Below are 16663 nucleotides of genomic sequence, written 5' to 3' on the forward strand. Positions count from 1 at the left end.
GTTGTTCGAGTATTTATTTTATTAAAGCCGTCCTTTTAGATATATGTGGTTTCTTTAGCTAAATACGAAGTTAGTTAGCGGTTGTGTAAGCGAAATTTTGAATTTACTGACATTTTTTTTTGTCGATTTTTTTATACTATCAGCGGGATCTATATGTCAAATCGATATTCAGGTTAGGATTTTAATACCTAGTGTCGATTTTAGAAGAGATGGGCTGTAGTAAGCAGGTGTAAGCTCTCTTTATGTTCTGCAATATCTCATAATGTGCAATTAGACATCACACAATATTTATAATATATTATTTTATTTACATGTACTTGTATAATCTAGTTTTGTTATGTACTTAAATATTCAATCTTCAGCTTAATAAAGTATTTTAAGTGTATTAAATATGTTTTTACATTATATTCCTCCTAATGTTAACTACTTCCTGGTAGTATTAGAAAATCTGGCTTATTGATAGGAACTTAAGGTATAACCAACCTGTCACTCATCATAGAATTTGAAGTAAAAACAAAATTGATTTTTCACTGTGATTTCTATTGTTGACTCTAATTAAAAATACAATACAATATAAATTTCTTGAGACAAAAAAAACATTCTTCTAACTTTTGTCTAATTTCGTTTTTATTCAATCATGGCTGATGATTAAGTTTAAAAATTGAATGAATTATAGCACAAAAAAAATATATTTCACAAGTTATTTAAATAAAAAGCATTTGGCGTTAGTTAAATAATATTAGCTACAGTATTTTATTTTGTTGGCTCATAAAAGCTGCGCAGGAATAGATGATGATAATGACGAAGCCACTCATGTCTGCGAGTTCTGCCAGATTAACTAATAATCTTTCTGTGTGATCATTTTCATCACCCCATCTTACCTCAGGGGGGTACCCCATCTGACTAGCCTTTCTTTACTTTATTTTTTATCTCTTAAATGTGTTAAAAAAGTTTCTTATGACAGATAAGAATTATTAGTTGTTAATAAAAAATAAATATGATTGTTTCAGTATGTATTTTTTTTTATTCTCCGTAAGTATCGCGTTTACTCACTCGTCCTGCCCACTTCCCTGATCACTATGGCTGAATGTAAATGCGTTATAAGAAGTTACGTTCCCATCTTGCCACCCTATCCCCTATTGGTCTAAGATCCGGCTGCAAGTTTAGTGCGCTAATCGGTTATTAACCGAATGCGAACGAACGAACTGTGGCGAAACCCAAATTTTTATGTACATTTATAATTATGAGAATGTATATCTACTAAGTTACCTATCAAAATTTGGCCGCTAGTATTTTTAATTAAATTATTCTGAATTGATTTTTGGGAAAACATTTCGTTCACTTGCTATTTACTTAAATAAAATATCGTCTACACCACAGCAATATACAAAAAGATTAAAAAAAATACGGGTGCCGTTGCCCACCTGGCAGCACGTCTTCGTAGCCAGGTATAAACAGGTATGATTTCGATACACTTATACGTCGAATGTGAGTGTTTTCAAACAGAATAGATGCCGCACATTCATTTATTCTAACATTCAAAAAAACAATGACCTATATATATATATATGTAGTAGTAGTATAATACATAATATATATATGCATCTATATGACGTCGTTAATTACGATTGTATAGATACATTGTACCTACATTATCCATATCGAAAATAGCTGTCATTATCGAAGTATAAGTGGTTAAAGAGATTATACTTACAAACAAAAAAATATTAGTTTTAAGATTTTGTAATATTTATTAGTTGAGACAATGTTCAGCTCTAACAAAAACAAATAAATACACTTAGGGCCAAGTGAGTAGGTTTCTATATGCGGTGCCTTTGGTATATGTAATCTTTACACGTGGTTAATCTGCCACTCGTTAAGTAAACGACACACCTGTTTATATACTGCTCAAAACAATTAGCGGAACAAGATTTTTCTCCTTTCTATTGCTTAAACTAAAATTAGATTTAAATTAACTTGTACGCTATTTTTTACCTTGTTAATTTGTTAATTACTACAAATAATAAAAAAATTCAATTTGTATTTTTTTTATTAAAAAAAAATTAAAATGTGCATTGTAGACGAAAAACTAATTGGTGATAAAAAAGGTCCATCAAAGAAATATTCTTATATCGTTTGAATATTCGTCTTTAGTGACTTTCAGTAACGTGTGTGGCCTCCATGAGCCCTAATCACGGCTTGACAACGACGCGGCATGCTTCGTATGATCCTCCGAATATCTTCTTGTGGCATTCGCTCCCATTCTTCAATCAACGCTTCAGTGAGCTGCTGCAGTGTTTGAGGTGCAATCGGACGCTTCCGGATGCGCCTGTCAAGCAAGTCCCAAATGTGTTTAATTGGATTTAGGTCAGGGCTCATGGAAGGCCACTCCATTACACGGATTTCCTGCTGTCGTAAATAATCTGACGTGATGGCTGCAGTATGCGGCCTGGCATTATCTTGCATTAAAAGAAAATCTGGGCCCATACCATATGCTGCGGGCCAAACATGGTCTTCGAGCACATTTTCAATGTAAGTTTGAGCACACAAGCGCTCGGGAACAACGACGAGATCTGTGCGCTCGTCCAAACTAACTCCGCCCCAAACCATCACAGGGCCACATCCAAATTTGTCATATTCCTGGACTGCTGCTGCACTGTATCGCTCGCCTGGGCGTCTGTAAACACGGAGACGACTATCGCAACGTGTTAGACGGAATCGTGATTCGTCAGTAAAAAGCACTGGCCTCCAATGTCGAAGTTGCCAATTAGCGTGATTTTGCGCGAACTGTCGGCGAGCTTGTCTATGTTGAATTGTTAGAGGCACAGCCCGAACTGGTCGGCGTGATCTCAAATTGGCTTCCAACAACCTATTTCTTACCGTCTGGTCGGAAATTTCTACACCTGTAGCCGTCCTTAGTGTATTTTGTAGATCTCTTGCAGTTGTGGTGCGGTTACGTAAAGCACAGTTGACGATGTAGCGATCTTGCAAACGTGTAGTTTTTCTCTTTCCACCTTGACCACGCCTTCGTGAGTATTCTCCCGTCTCACGGTATCGCTTCCAAAGTCTGTAGATAACAGAAGGGGCTACTCCTAGATCATTTCCTACATAACGCATAGTTCGACCCTCTTCAAGCAAAGCGATAGCTCTGGAGACATGCAATTCAGTCACACCTGGGGTTATGACCTAAACTCACTCGCTTCAATGAATAACAATACTCAATAGGCTCACTTCAATTTCTATTAATACTCAAAAGATTGAAAAAAAACTACTTAAAATGTGTTTTCTGTGATTAGAAAGTAATGAAAATTCAAAGACGTCACTTTGTTTTTAGGTGTTTCTAGACACAGTGCCACTTTATTTTAGGACTACTTACTAAAACGCCGATGCTCTTTTGTTTTTTATTTTCTTCGACAATGCCTTAACATTATCTAGTAGCCAGTAATAATTAAAACCTTAAGTAAAAAGTTTAGTTCTACTTTAAAGTTTTGTTCCGCTAATTGTTTTGAGCAGTATATATTTTTATCTATTATTGTATTGCTTAGGCCCTCTCTTATGCACTCGAATCTCAACCTGAGGCTGTGAGTTCAAAAACAATGCACAGTTAATAAAAAGTTTGTTTTGTTGTTCGCGTTAGTCCAGGAATAATATTGGTTAATACAATTTTATGAAAGCAGGATTACCTAAGCACCCTTTAAAAACTAAAATACGAATTAGAATATAAGAATAAAAAATAAGAAATTATTGCATCCAGGACAGAGCAAAGGGGACGTCATGTAGATATTGGGCAGGCTAGCCGAGGATAGAACACATCTAATTGACCAGATAGAATAAAGCAGGATAGAATATAATACCACTGGGGTAACACACAATAGTGCTGTTCATGAACTACAGACTACAGTAAACACGTACAATAAAATCACGTACTCCAAATTTATTTTTATTAAAGTAAATACTTAGAAAAAGTACAGTTACACATGCCATAGTGATAAATAATATAAAAATACAACTAATCAGTCTCCGTTTGTGCGACGCCACCAAGGAACTCCTAAAATTTCATCCTCTTGGGATATTGATGAAGTAGTAGGTCTGAAAAATTATGTTAACTGTAAACATTCATGTCTAGTGAAAATTTATTCAAAAGTTTTGAGGGCATAAAGTGATACTAATTATTTAAACACAAATTAAATACATAGTTAAATTAATATCCAGAGAGGTGAACTTATTGGGCAAAAAAAGTTATTTAGTGGTTGATTTTAAATTACCTATAAATTTGGCTACGAGGTATTGTGGACGGCATTAAGGGGAAAGCCGGTGCAGGTACTTCCTGAAATAAATATATGTATTGCAAAACAAAGTCAAAAAATAAAAATACTGCAATCCATCTGATGGCATTCCTTATTACATCTGATTCAACTGTGTTAGGTGCCAAGATCTTCAGTTACATGGTAACTAGACGATGTAACTAATCAGAAAAAACATGAGCAAATGTGTGCCCTCTGCCTTTTTACTGTATAAGTTATTATTCATAATATTAATGCATGAACTGCTTCTTAATTACCATGCTGATTTATATCATAATATTTTAAAATAGCATCTAATTCAAAGTAGCTGTTTTTTATATGTATGTACAAATATAAACCTGAATTGAATGCATTGGAATGTGCATGTTAGTCCTTAGTTTCCGCTGTCTTATCTCTCTTCGAACACAACATTGCACTCCAAGTAACACTCCACAGACACAAGATGATAGACAACCTGCAAATTTTCACTGATGTATAATGTTGTGGTCTAATCATAGAATTCATTGTAGGAGGCAAGAAAAATCTGGCCATATTATACTGTCAAATGCTAGTGAAATTGTAATGATACTCTATATGGTTTGATGGTGAATTATTGCTGATGAAAAAATAAACTACAAAAAAACACTCACCAATATATACTAAAACTCCTAGGTCTCCATTACGATTTGTTCTTCTTAAGACTATACCAGCAATACACAGTGAAATTCCAGTCAGAATACCCACTACAAAGATAACCTAGAAGAAATGTAATCATAACTTATTCTACATTATCTGAGTATCATTGGCATACATAAGCATGTAGTGAGCACTAATACACCAATGAGTCTATGTATTAGTCCTAACTACGAAAATTTGTACTTGAAGGACCTAAAGCCGTAATGGTAAAAATATCTTTATCGACAACTAGTTCCACATCATGGTTTGCACAACACATAATGACTAAGGAAATGAAATTCTGCGACATACAATAATATAATTTAACAGCCATTTTTCCACTCTCTAAGCTCTGTGTAATATATGTATAAATATTAGTTATACCTGTAAAATATAATAGCAAACATATTCAAATCCAGGGCAATGTCCACCGCATGCTCCAATAATTGGCACTTCTGGGCTGGCTGATGGCAATGAAGGTATCTGTTCTATTACTTGATTTAGCTCTGGTGGGTGTAGAGATAATGAAGAGGCGCATGTGGGAAATGTGTAGGTATTTGTTGCCATCATCATATCCCCTCTCCTTACGTTACTCCACATGGTAGTACCATATGGGGTATGATAAACTGGTGAACTGAGCCCAGTCTCTTTATATTGAGGTACCTAGAAGAAATTGAATTGTAATGTTGTTTTTTAAAAACACTAAGATATAAATGTTAGAATAATTTTAGATAGTCTTACATGGTAGAGGTGTTCAGGTGTGGATCGATCAGTAGTTGGACCTATAGCTGGCGTGTTTACATCTTCTGCCCATGGAAATTTTGCTCTTATTCGCGATGCTGTCGCAAACTGTTGTTCACTGCGAGGAACTACCGTTGTTTGATAAGGATGTACATTTCTAGACGAGATCATCGTACCAAACTGCGATGTTTGCTTCATCTTATAATATTAAGGTAATGTGTTTGATACTCTAAAAGTGTAAAAGCGAACACTACATGTGATTCTAAAACCTATAGAATCCATTAAAATAGATATTTAATAACACACATGATTGAAGAAAAATATATTTGTAATAGTACATCATTATTGTATTATCACATAATATTTAGAAAGCATCTAAATTTCAAAAAACACCAGAGGAATTCCCTAGACCTTAAAGGCTAAACATTATTATTATCACAGACTAGAAATTAGCTGTCAAATTAGTTTCAATCAGTTAGGATGTCTACAAACCAAATATTTGATACTCTATAGTATTATGTACTTATATTGATGCAATGGTATTAGTATCAAGTATCAACTATCAGCTCAATTATCATTTTATAACATCGTTACGAATGGTTTATTTCGAACCGACACGATTAGATAATAAATCTTGAGGGCAGCGGGGAAAACTTAATGAATTTTCTTCTGCAACATTACGGTTAAGGTTTACAATTCAATACCTCGATTTTGAGGTCGGGGGAGGGTAAACTTATCACCCTCAACCAATTTCAAGTACTAGAAACATTTATAACAGTAGAAAAATAAAAATAAACCAAAACATACATATAATACCTAACATTAACTGGGCCCATCGTCCTCAAAGTCATCCACATAAGCCGGTCGTTTACCAAGCAAAATTCACCAAGTTTAAAAAAAAACAAATAAAAGCACGCACATTGACGAGAAAACAACAGAAATGTAAAAAGTAACGGCTTTTTAATGAATAATCTGCACTGTAACACTAACACACTGTTCTGGCGGATTGTTTACAAATTTCTAATATTGCACAAAACATCGAAAAAAAAATTAATTAGCTTAAATTACAACTCAAGCAGCATAAATTACTCCAAATCTCACAGAGGTTTTCGAATCAAGGTCCCCCAACACTCCTACATACTCAGTATAATCAAATTCAAGGTATTGAATTTAAGATCCAACCCTCTGCATTTTCCTTTGAACAATATGTACAGTTATCATCAAGAATGATGAATGTTCTTCCTCCTGAGATGTGCTGGAACACGGCAGTGTCTTACACGTTACTATTCAAACTTTAAGACTGCAGTGTTACCATATCACCAATGGACAAAAGTAAGATAGAAAAAGACAATAGTCGAAAAAGATAATTGCACTTAAATGAAACGATTTTTTTATTAAATGAGAACTAGAGAACATACACCATGATTAATGCTATTCGTTTCTTAAAATATTTATGTTATTTTATTAATAGCCACTTTTCGGACATGACAGCATTTTCTTTATTTTTAGTAGATTGTTCTTTTGTTCCACTTTGACGTGTCCATTAGCCAGGAGGCAAAGGCCTCCTCCAATCTTCTCCATATTGGCCTTTCTACCCCACGTTGTTCCTGCGACATGTCTAATAGTGTCGGGTGTGCGACAATGTTTTCTCCCATTCTTCTCACTTCACTCATGCCGAGATCTTAGTTACTGTTTTGTAATGCTATTGACAATTCCGATAAGCTTTCATCTGATCTTAGTGTTAATCTTTATACGTTTAGGTTAGCAATGTATATTCTTGTGTGTCTGGATGTTGGGATCTCCGTATTGACGTTTTGCTTGGGTAGAGTTTGTTTAATGTTTTCTTCATTATGTTGTTGTTGATTTATATTTGGAGGGTTTCGGTATAATTTCCCACGGGGACCAGCCGGGTTGGGGAATGTTCTTAAAATCTACTGTATATTAATATTTCATCAATACGCTCTACGTCCGTCTATCCGTTTCTTTATTCGTAATTTATTATTATATTATACTTTCACATTTCATCCATACATTCATCTCCTTTCATTTCGAGGGGATAGGGCGATATTTTTCATAGAATTTCGTATAGAAAGTACAAAAGTGAGTAGAGGAAAAATTTGACTTCCAGGGTCAGAAGATTCAAAAACAATTTCAGCGGTTCAAATCAAGAAAGAAGGTCGTCGCCATTCTCGGCTAGTATAACCATTTGCGTTCTTATAAGTCGGACAGCACATCAGCGCATCGGAGATTCGTACCTACCCCGGTCTCCACCTCAAAGATTCATAATATGAAAAAGTTAACGAACCACACAAGCCGGATACAAGGAAGGTGCTCGAACAAGATTTGATCACCTGCTTAGGGCGTTAATAGAGAGCGGTATTACTATATTACTCTTCTTAATTTTAAAATGTTTGTCTCGTTTATGCGCCAATACACTTGTACTAGACTATATCCACGTAAAATGCTACGTACAATATCAATATCTCCATAGTAATACGCTACGTACTAATGAACTCGAAACCTGATTCAGGAAAAAAGATGATTTATATGACAATCTCGAATTAGTGTACGATAGTGTGTCGAAATTTGATACAAAGCTCATTGTGAGAGACATCAATGCTCAAGTAGGATTAAAAGATATATCCAGATCTACCATTCCCAGATGGATATAAACAAAAGAACATGGACATCCTCGGATAGGTGAACCGTAAATCAAATTTATCACATTTATTAGACGTCAAAACGTTAAGAGAGGTGATTGTGATAGGGACCACTGCATGAAAGGTATTTACCTAATTAAAACTCAAAATGAAAACAACATTTAGGGGATGTAGTATTATATAAGGACGAATTAACTTACAAAATAACCATATAAAATAAATAATAATTGTAGTACTTTCAAATGCTTTTAAAGTTTTATTAGTAGTCGGTGGTATAAATGGGGTATGGGATAAAATTAAAAACACTGGCAGTAAAGTCACATTGAAAATGTTGGGACGTAAAAAAAGTGGCGAACTCCTGAGTGCATAGAAAAAAGGCTCTAAGCCCAATAGCGCACTAGTTTGTTGGTCGCTGGCCGCTGCGGCCACTGATATCAAATTGAACCGTAGATGAACCCCAGTGGCCAGTGTGCCCGCACTAGCCGTGGCGGCCGTGACGTATTTTCTTAACAGTTCTTCAAATCAAGACTTTCTCATCCACAAATAATTAATGAACTTAACATCATATTGCTGAAGGTCGTTCAAATATGTATGAAATAATCCCTTTATAATCTATTGCGCGTTGCTTGGCCGCTACCCTTGCGGCCGGGTCGTGCGGCCAGGCCGCTAGTGCCCAAAAAACTATGTGCATATATATCCCTTATACCACGCATGTATGGCACATACTCAAAATCTAAAAATGGGACCACAATAAAAAAGAACTAAATACTTTGTACAAAGCCCTCAAGAAGATAGATCACTGGGTAGTGGGTAAGACCCTGATTTCAATCCGACGGTCGGACTACATAAGGGGTCTTTTATATAAGTAAATCAGGAGGCAAAATTTGCCTAAAGATTCTTAAAACCACAACATGGTATCGGCTAACATTGACACTTCAAAGTTGCCATCGTTATATACCTACCCAGGGTCTACCAGAGTCAGTCAGTCGACAGTTTATTACGACAATTAGGTCTGCCGGAATGGTACCTCAGTCGATCAATTATTGCGGACATATTTCACAAAATTTATTGTATGAGAAGATGCCAAGAAGAGACGCAGTCTTCTTTACGAATGCGCTTAGGGTTCAAACTAGGTTGAATATTTCACCACCATCCATTGAAGCATTATGTATAAAAAGCTCGAACATCTCATCTCTTCGTGCTATTTCTGCGTTAGCTTTAGTTGCGTTAGCGTTGTTTTATTTGATGGCGTTTCCTCCGGAGTGGCCCCAGTCTTTTGACTGGGGCCAGAGGACATAAAATATGACCTCGTGTTCAACGCTAGGTATATGTCTATTTATATAAAATTCTCGTTTCACAATGTTAGTTCTAATACTCCTCCGAAACATCTCTACCGATACTTATGAATTTTATTATGCATATTCAGTAGGTCTGAGAATCGGCAAAAGTTAGGTAAAATCATTAATAATTCGATTAAAGAAAAATGAACTGAACATATCTTTTTCTCTTTTTTGGTTCCCACTGTGCACTTTCAAAATAAGGAGTTCGCAAAATATGGTAACACGAAATGGACTTCATTATTTTAAATATTCATAAATGTCCACACTCCACAGATTTAATAGAGGTATAACATTATTTTATACAAACTAGTAACTAGTAGTAACAAACCACGATAAATTTATACGGGAAAGCGAGTGTTTAAATAACTAACTGTATAAATAACTACCAATGATCGTAATAGATATAAAACTGCACTAGATAATAAAAAAAGTTTATTTCATTTGCATATTTACAAGTTTTAAATATATTTTCTACACTATAATCAAATATAATAATTTTCATCACATTTATATTTTTCTTTATAAAATTCATATCTTTCTTTGAATGCTGGCTCAAGAGTATTAGTACATCTAGGATTTGAGTGGGGACCAACTAATATTTCATAATAACTTTCATAGGCCTCTTTATCACTATAGGTAAAGTAACAAGCACGAAGCGTTGGTGCTACTTTACCTGGTATTATATGACCATTCTGTTTAACACGACCAATATACATTGTCTCTCGCTCATAATCTGTAAATCCTGCAGCAATGGCTCCAGCTGGTATAACTGATGTTTTCGTTGGTACCCAGACACAATCGTGACCACAGAGAATCTAGAACCAATAAAAATATGTTATATTTCCTTGTAGATATTAAGTTCATTAGGTCAAGAAAAAAATAAATTTATGATATGTACATATTCACCTCAAACACTGTTTTTAAATGTGAATGTCCTTCCCATCCTATAAATCCACTTTTCATGGATGGTACATACTTTCCAGGAGTTAATGAACCCTCATGTGGTGCTCTCATTATATAAAGAAATTCATTTTCATATCCACCTATTACTGCACCGTATGGCAATTTACCATCATATGGCACCCAATATGGCTTACCACCTATAATTGGCTTTAAAACAGGTCTCTCAACTGTCGGTGGTACTGCAATATACAAACAAGATTATTTTATTTTTGATTTATTTGTCTGCTATATTGGTTCTCAAAATAAAACCTTAACTTCTGTTTGAAGAAACTTACATAGCAACTTCCATTGTAAAGTATTTTTCTGGTTACAACCAAAAAATGTGACATACTTTAAATTATGTTTTGTAATTTCTTTGGTAAATATTAATTCTGATTCCCCAAATTTGCTCAATTCAATTTTATTACCATACCAAGTAAGACAAAACTTATGAAATTTATCCTCGTCCAAGATTCCAGGTGTTGGTGTTTCAACAATAACTTTATTGAATTCGTTAACTCCAGTCTTACCTTCTTTGTCTATAAAAACCTGAATAGTTAAAAAAAACAAAATAGTAATACAATAAACATGTACAAAATACTTTTGTTATAATACCAGTGCTAACCATTCAGTATTTAGGGTATTTAGTTTCATAACATAAGGAATGTGAATAAAATGATCACAATATAATTTGTAATAAATACCACCATGTTTTTGAAACTAAATTGTTTTAATTACCCAATGGTCTATATTGAAGAATCCAATTTCATCAGCTAACCCAACCATAGCATATCCTGAATTTCCTTTAACAGAAAATATCACAGATTTACTGGTAAACTTATAGAATCTCCTTTGGTGGTTTCGTATTGTAGATATTTCTATAAAACATTTCAGTTGTTATATATGTTTGAAGACCAGAAACAAAAATCATGATATTGCATTTTATTGAAAAAAAATTATCACCAATAATTTCACCCATTTTGTCACAAACGCTAAGTTGATCTTATTTATGTTGAAATTGATACAACGATACTTTCATCAATTCGCAGGTAAATTTGTAAGCAATTAGAAAATGAATGTTTTCCACAGATCACTTATAAGTAATCTGTGTACGTAAAGTATCCTAATAGTTATATTACAATTTTTGTTTTTCAAAGAATTTATTCAAAAGAAAATGTAAACAACTTATACTGGAAATAAAACGAGGATTAAAAATATTCGTTTTAGTCCAGGGGCTGCACTTAGTCGTACTTTTGGTATGCATGATGCAATTTAGCTTCAAATTTTTGTCTGAGGCTAGGGCCTTCTCGTAATTCTATATCATTGGCAAATGTGTAAAACATCAATTTCAAAATGACAACATTATTTGACAGCTCTTGGAACCGCAGATGATTTATTTACAAAACAGAAAGATAAGCATTATTATCTATTTGAAATAGATTTAGTACATACTTCTATCATTTGTGTAGATAACATTCTTTTGAATAAGAAAAGAAACGCAATGCCGCGGTGCGTAGATGCATTAGTATAAATTATAAAATGACTAGTAAATAGAGGTGATAGAGAACATTCCAGTAAAGAATAATTTTGATAGAAAATGAATTGTGAACCACGATCCACGAAATGTTTACAGTATTTACAGTTTATAAGTTTGTGATTATAAATATAAAATTTATTTAGAAAATATAACCAACACCTTTATAAAACGAACAGCTCAACTAGGACCTAGATATTGAATAATTATCATCTCAACATACTGAAAACGAGAACAATGGTTGGTAACGGAACCTTGAAAAGTGATGTGTCAAATGCAATGGATGATTTTGAGAATTCAATTCCACCCGCAAGCAATTTTTGCCGGGACTTCATTAAAGGCCGATGTAACCGTGAAAACTGTAGATTTTTTCACGAAATTCCACCAAAAACTCATCTTAAAGAATTGTTTAAATTTTGTCACGATTTCCAGAATAAAGGATGCTTTCGAGCTAATTGCAAATTTTTACATTGTACTGCAGCAATAGAAGAGCAATTTTACGCTACTGGCTTATTTCCTCGTGACCAAAACAATTTACCAATTTGCCAAGCCTTTAGTCATGGGAATTGTTCAAATACTGAATGCAAGTTTTTACATATACCTCAAGACAAATCTAATGACATAAGCACAATTTGTAATAGATTAGTACCACCACCAATGTTTGATAGGCCTCCACCACATTTAAGAGATGATACTTTACCACCAGAGGCAAAATTAAGAAGATATGCATTTCAAGATACAGGACTTGATAATAAAGTACTGCATACATCAAACATTTGTTCAAACTGTGAGCAATTAAACCATAGGGTTAAGTTATTGCATGATAATATAAGTGTTTTGCTTAAGAAAGTTGCTGATTTAACTGAAAAAAATATTCAGCTGACATCTATGAATGAGTTTTTATTAGAACAAACAAACTCGGTTAGAACTGATCAACCATGTGTTATCACTTCAAGACATGGAGCTTCTGCTCCAGTTTCATTAGCAACTGTCAGTGTAACACCAGTAGTAAGTTTAGCTGGTGCTTTACCAACATTGGTTCCAGCAGCTGCAACACCAAATCTCACTTTGGCACCAGCTGCTTCACAAGCCCAATTGCTTACACCAGCTCCACAAATTCTTACAGTTAGTACAACTCAACAGTTAATGGGAAATTCAGGGGCTCTTATTGTAACAAGTGCTGGTGCTCAACAATTAATGCAAGTTAGTGATTCAGGTACTCTTATGGGTGGAGGGCAAACTGTTGTGGCTGTTACTCCTGCTCAACTTACATTAGCCCCTCCTACTCAACAGTTGTTAAGTAGTGGACCACAGACTGCAGTGCAGCACCTAGTACAGACCTCAGCTTTACAACCTCAATTGCCTCAACATCAAGCCTCTCAATATGCACAGCAATCAGTGCAACATTTAGCTGCTGCTCAACAATCAGCTCAACATGTTGCAGCCCAGCAGTCTGCACAGTTGGCAGCACAACAGTCTGCACAGCTGGCAGCGCAACAGTCTGCACAGCTAGCAGCTCAACAGTCAGCCCAACATTTAGCCCAACAGTCAGCTCAGCATCTTGCTGCTCAGCAGTCAGCTCAACATCTTGCTGCTCAGCAGTCAGCTCAACAGTTAGCAGCAGCTGCACAGCAATCAGCCCAACAGATTGTAGCTCAACAATCTCAGCAGCCACAATTAGTGCATCAGACTTCAACCCAGCAAATTACAATATCTAGCACTAGTCAACCTATGGCATTGCCAAATTCTCAGGCACAGACAATAACATTCCCAATCATATCCCAAAGTATTTTACCTCATTAAAACAATATGAGCCAGTAAACTTCTTATTTGAAAAACTTAAATTGGCGCTATATTTTACAACTAACATATATATATCTATTGGATATGAATGGATAGTATATTTGTATGTGTATCTTATGTGTTGTGGTAGCCTATAAGAACTTATACAATAATCTTATCACAACAGTATACACTTGTGAAATGTAAAAAAACTGTGTTCATACTTTAGAAAGATTTTGCTTTTCATACATAAGGAACCACAACATTGAAATTGTCTAGAGCATCAAACACAAAGTAATTCTAATTTCTTATGAGTTGGTATTTCATTTCTCATCCATTAATTAAAAATAGGCATTTAATTCACCTTTAGATTAGAATTAGATGCTTATTTTTTTTCATTATTAGTATTTAAGATGCCAACTAGTATTTCATTGTTATAACATTTAAAATTTTCTTATTTTTAGTAGATGGACTTTCTTCCCTTTCTTTAAATAATGCCCTCTAAATTTACGAAATACTTTGTCTGATCCAGTTATAGGCTTTGTCCCTTTAACATCTGTAAATTTTACTTTAGGTGGACTCAATGCGTGATTGTAATTAAGTAGGTAGAATTTAATGTAATTTATTATTAATTAAAACTGAGTGTCTTTTAAAATAGTATTTTTATTATTCATGTATTATTAATTCTATGATAACATTCGGCATTCTTATTGTCATATTTGATTAATTTACCATAAGTTCCAAGCACTAAATTACTAGCATAGTCAAATGCAATAGCAGTTACATTTCTTGGGACATTATCTACGTTCTTCAGAGCGCCCGTATCATTTTCATGTAGGTACAATAATGTTTCACTGGCGACATACACTGTGTTTTTATGGAAGGAGATTTGCGCAAGTCCGTCGTATGTAAGATTTCCAATGAGTATTGGAAATGATAAATTCGATTTTAGAACGAACAGTTTTTCTTCTCTGATGAAATAAAAATTATTTTTATCGTCAACTGCAACTTCATTTAGGGCTTCCAAAGTTTTGAATCTAATTTTTTTTTCGCCCGATAATAAATACAACTGTTCTATACCATCAGGACTTTCTGTTATATATTTGTTACCATCTTTATCCACGAATAGTTCGTTTGGCTTAATATTCGGAGATGATATAAGTTTTGTATCTTCAGAATCGTAATTGTAGGCAAAAATTCCTTTACCCGTGCCAAAATATACCATAGAGTTTTTATTATCCACAGCAATAGAATAACATTGTCCAAGGGGAAGACCTACAACAAAAAGTTACTAGTCAGTTTATGTGCCTAAATAGTAGCCGATGCCATGGGCGGATTAGTAAATTTGTGGGGTTCTGGGCTATTACGGGGTACTTCCTTCTAAAGGTCAAAGCACACATATCAACTCGGAAAGGGATCGTCACCATATCACCTAGAGCCGTTCAGTATTGTTTGTATGAAACTCTCTACTGCAACGCACATTAATCGGAATCGTAACGTAATCACCTCGCTTCGGAACAGAATCTGAACCGCGATGCGGTTCATGGTAAACTTGCAGCTCTTACGGCTAGTCGTCCTCGCTAGCCCCTGCCCTCATCCCGACATTCCTGCCGAAACCAAACCGTCGGCACGGCGTTGCCTAGCCATAGCCGAGTTGACGTACATGAGCTTCTGATACGCTTTGGTTACGTGCAAACGTTAGGTTGACGCCTGGTTAACGGCGAGGCGATCGGCGATACGGTGAAGATTTCTTTACGAGTTGATATGTGTGCTTTGACCTTAACAGACCAGAGCTCACGCGAAAAAATACACTGACCGAAAACAAGCGAAGCCATGAGAGATCTTAGGGATTCCAACATTACTATTGGATTTTAAAAAATCCTTTACGTAGATCAGCCCCTAGCCGATGCCCTCGTAGGGGCAACGTTGATCGTAGATAGGTGGGATCGTTAAAATTAACGTCTAGTGATTAAGGCATAACATTAAAAAAAACAATTTTTCGTTACGTGGTCACGGACATATAAAAACTATATTGAAACCAATCGCCTGAGTTCCCGGAGGCGAATGCAATTAATTTGTTATTTTGTTTGAGTTGACAATCATTGCATTCACCTTGAAAAACTTAGTACCTATATAGTCTTACCTTCAATTCTTTCAGGGACAGTTGAATTAGCTTTTATCATTTTCGCTTGAAAAAAGTATCCGTCTAAATTTCTGCCCGATTCAATGAAAAATAAATTTCCAAATTTATCGTAATGAGTTTCCGTTGGAAAGGCGTCTCCTATGTTATAAACATTAGAGGTGTTATAATGGTCCTTGTCAATGGTTAAATCAGATCCACATCCATCATTTGGTAAATCAAAAGTATGTGTTTGTACAAACCACAAGAATATCACAAGTACCCTCATTTTTCTCTTCTTAATCAGTCTTTACACATGGGTTACTAGCTAGCCAATGAGTCAACTAATGCTTTGTAAATATATTTGAAGAAAATAATGAAGTGAATGTCCCTATAAATTGCCATTAAGATAAGTTAATAGGTAAACACTACGGGAAGTTAACCATTAAAAATATTAAATACTAGTACTTAGATACCATGTCTTCGCACAGACAAAAAACTGCAAAGCAAAAAAAAATTTAACCGACTATCTATCCTAATACATTACACAACGGAAATCAAATTTAACGCCACGATGCACAAATGAT

At 34.8% G+C, this 16663-nt stretch overlaps 4 protein-coding genes across 7 annotated transcripts; 1 reads left to right on the plus strand and 3 right to left on the minus strand.

The window, feature by feature from the left end:
- Window positions 1–3914: 3914 nt before the first annotated feature.
- LOC111002813 lies at window positions 3915–6088 on the minus strand. Its single transcript, XM_022273057.2, has 6 exons — window positions 5700–6088; window positions 5343–5621; window positions 4934–5039; window positions 4643–4758; window positions 4266–4327; window positions 3915–4089 (listed from the first exon to the last, which is right to left on the minus strand). The coding sequence occupies exons 1-6, from the start codon at window positions 5895–5897 to the stop codon at window positions 4014–4016; spliced, it is 837 nt and encodes a 278-aa protein (XP_022128749.2). The 5' UTR covers window positions 5898–6088; the 3' UTR covers window positions 3915–4013.
- Window positions 6089–10116: 4028 nt separating this feature from the next.
- On the minus strand, window positions 10117–11948 carry LOC111002811. Of its 3 annotated transcripts, XM_022273052.2 has the most exons (5): window positions 11605–11947; window positions 11380–11519; window positions 10938–11190; window positions 10606–10841; window positions 10117–10514 (listed from the first exon to the last, which is right to left on the minus strand). In XM_022273052.2, the coding sequence occupies exons 1-5, from the start codon at window positions 11618–11620 to the stop codon at window positions 10182–10184; spliced, it is 978 nt and encodes a 325-aa protein (XP_022128744.2). In that variant the 5' UTR covers window positions 11621–11947; the 3' UTR covers window positions 10117–10181. The 3 variants fall into 3 exon arrangements, with proteins under 3 accessions (XP_022128744.2, XP_022128745.2, XP_022128746.2); XM_022273053.2 differs by lacking the exon at window positions 11380–11519 and having other exon boundaries at window positions 10938–11180; window positions 11605–11948; XM_022273054.2 differs by lacking the exon at window positions 11605–11947 and having other exon boundaries at window positions 11267–11380.
- Window positions 11949–12044: 96 nt separating this feature from the next.
- Window positions 12045–13992, plus strand: LOC111002810 (probable basic-leucine zipper transcription factor P). 2 transcript variants are annotated; one of them, XM_045629160.1, is made up of 2 exons: window positions 12045–13760; window positions 13821–13992. In XM_045629160.1, the coding sequence occupies exons 1-2, from the start codon at window positions 12413–12415 to the stop codon at window positions 13976–13978; spliced, it is 1506 nt and encodes a 501-aa protein (XP_045485116.1). In that variant the 5' UTR covers window positions 12045–12412; the 3' UTR covers window positions 13979–13992. The 2 variants fall into 2 exon arrangements, with proteins under 2 accessions (XP_045485116.1, XP_022128743.2); XM_022273051.2 differs by having other exon boundaries at window positions 12046–13992.
- Window positions 13993–14602: 610 nt separating this feature from the next.
- Window positions 14603–16433, minus strand: LOC111002812. The gene is made up of 2 exons (XM_022273055.2): window positions 16101–16433; window positions 14603–15232 (listed from the first exon to the last, which is right to left on the minus strand). Exons 1-2 carry the CDS (start codon window positions 16363–16365, stop codon window positions 14628–14630), a joined length of 870 nt encoding a protein of 289 aa, XP_022128747.2. The 5' UTR covers window positions 16366–16433; the 3' UTR covers window positions 14603–14627.
- Between the last annotated feature and the right edge of the window lie 230 nt (window positions 16434–16663).

This window comes from Pieris rapae, chromosome 8, assembly GCF_905147795.1.
Source record: "Pieris rapae chromosome 8, ilPieRapa1.1, whole genome shotgun sequence".
In the NCBI taxonomy this organism is placed as follows: Eukaryota; Metazoa; Arthropoda; class Insecta; order Lepidoptera; family Pieridae; genus Pieris; species Pieris rapae.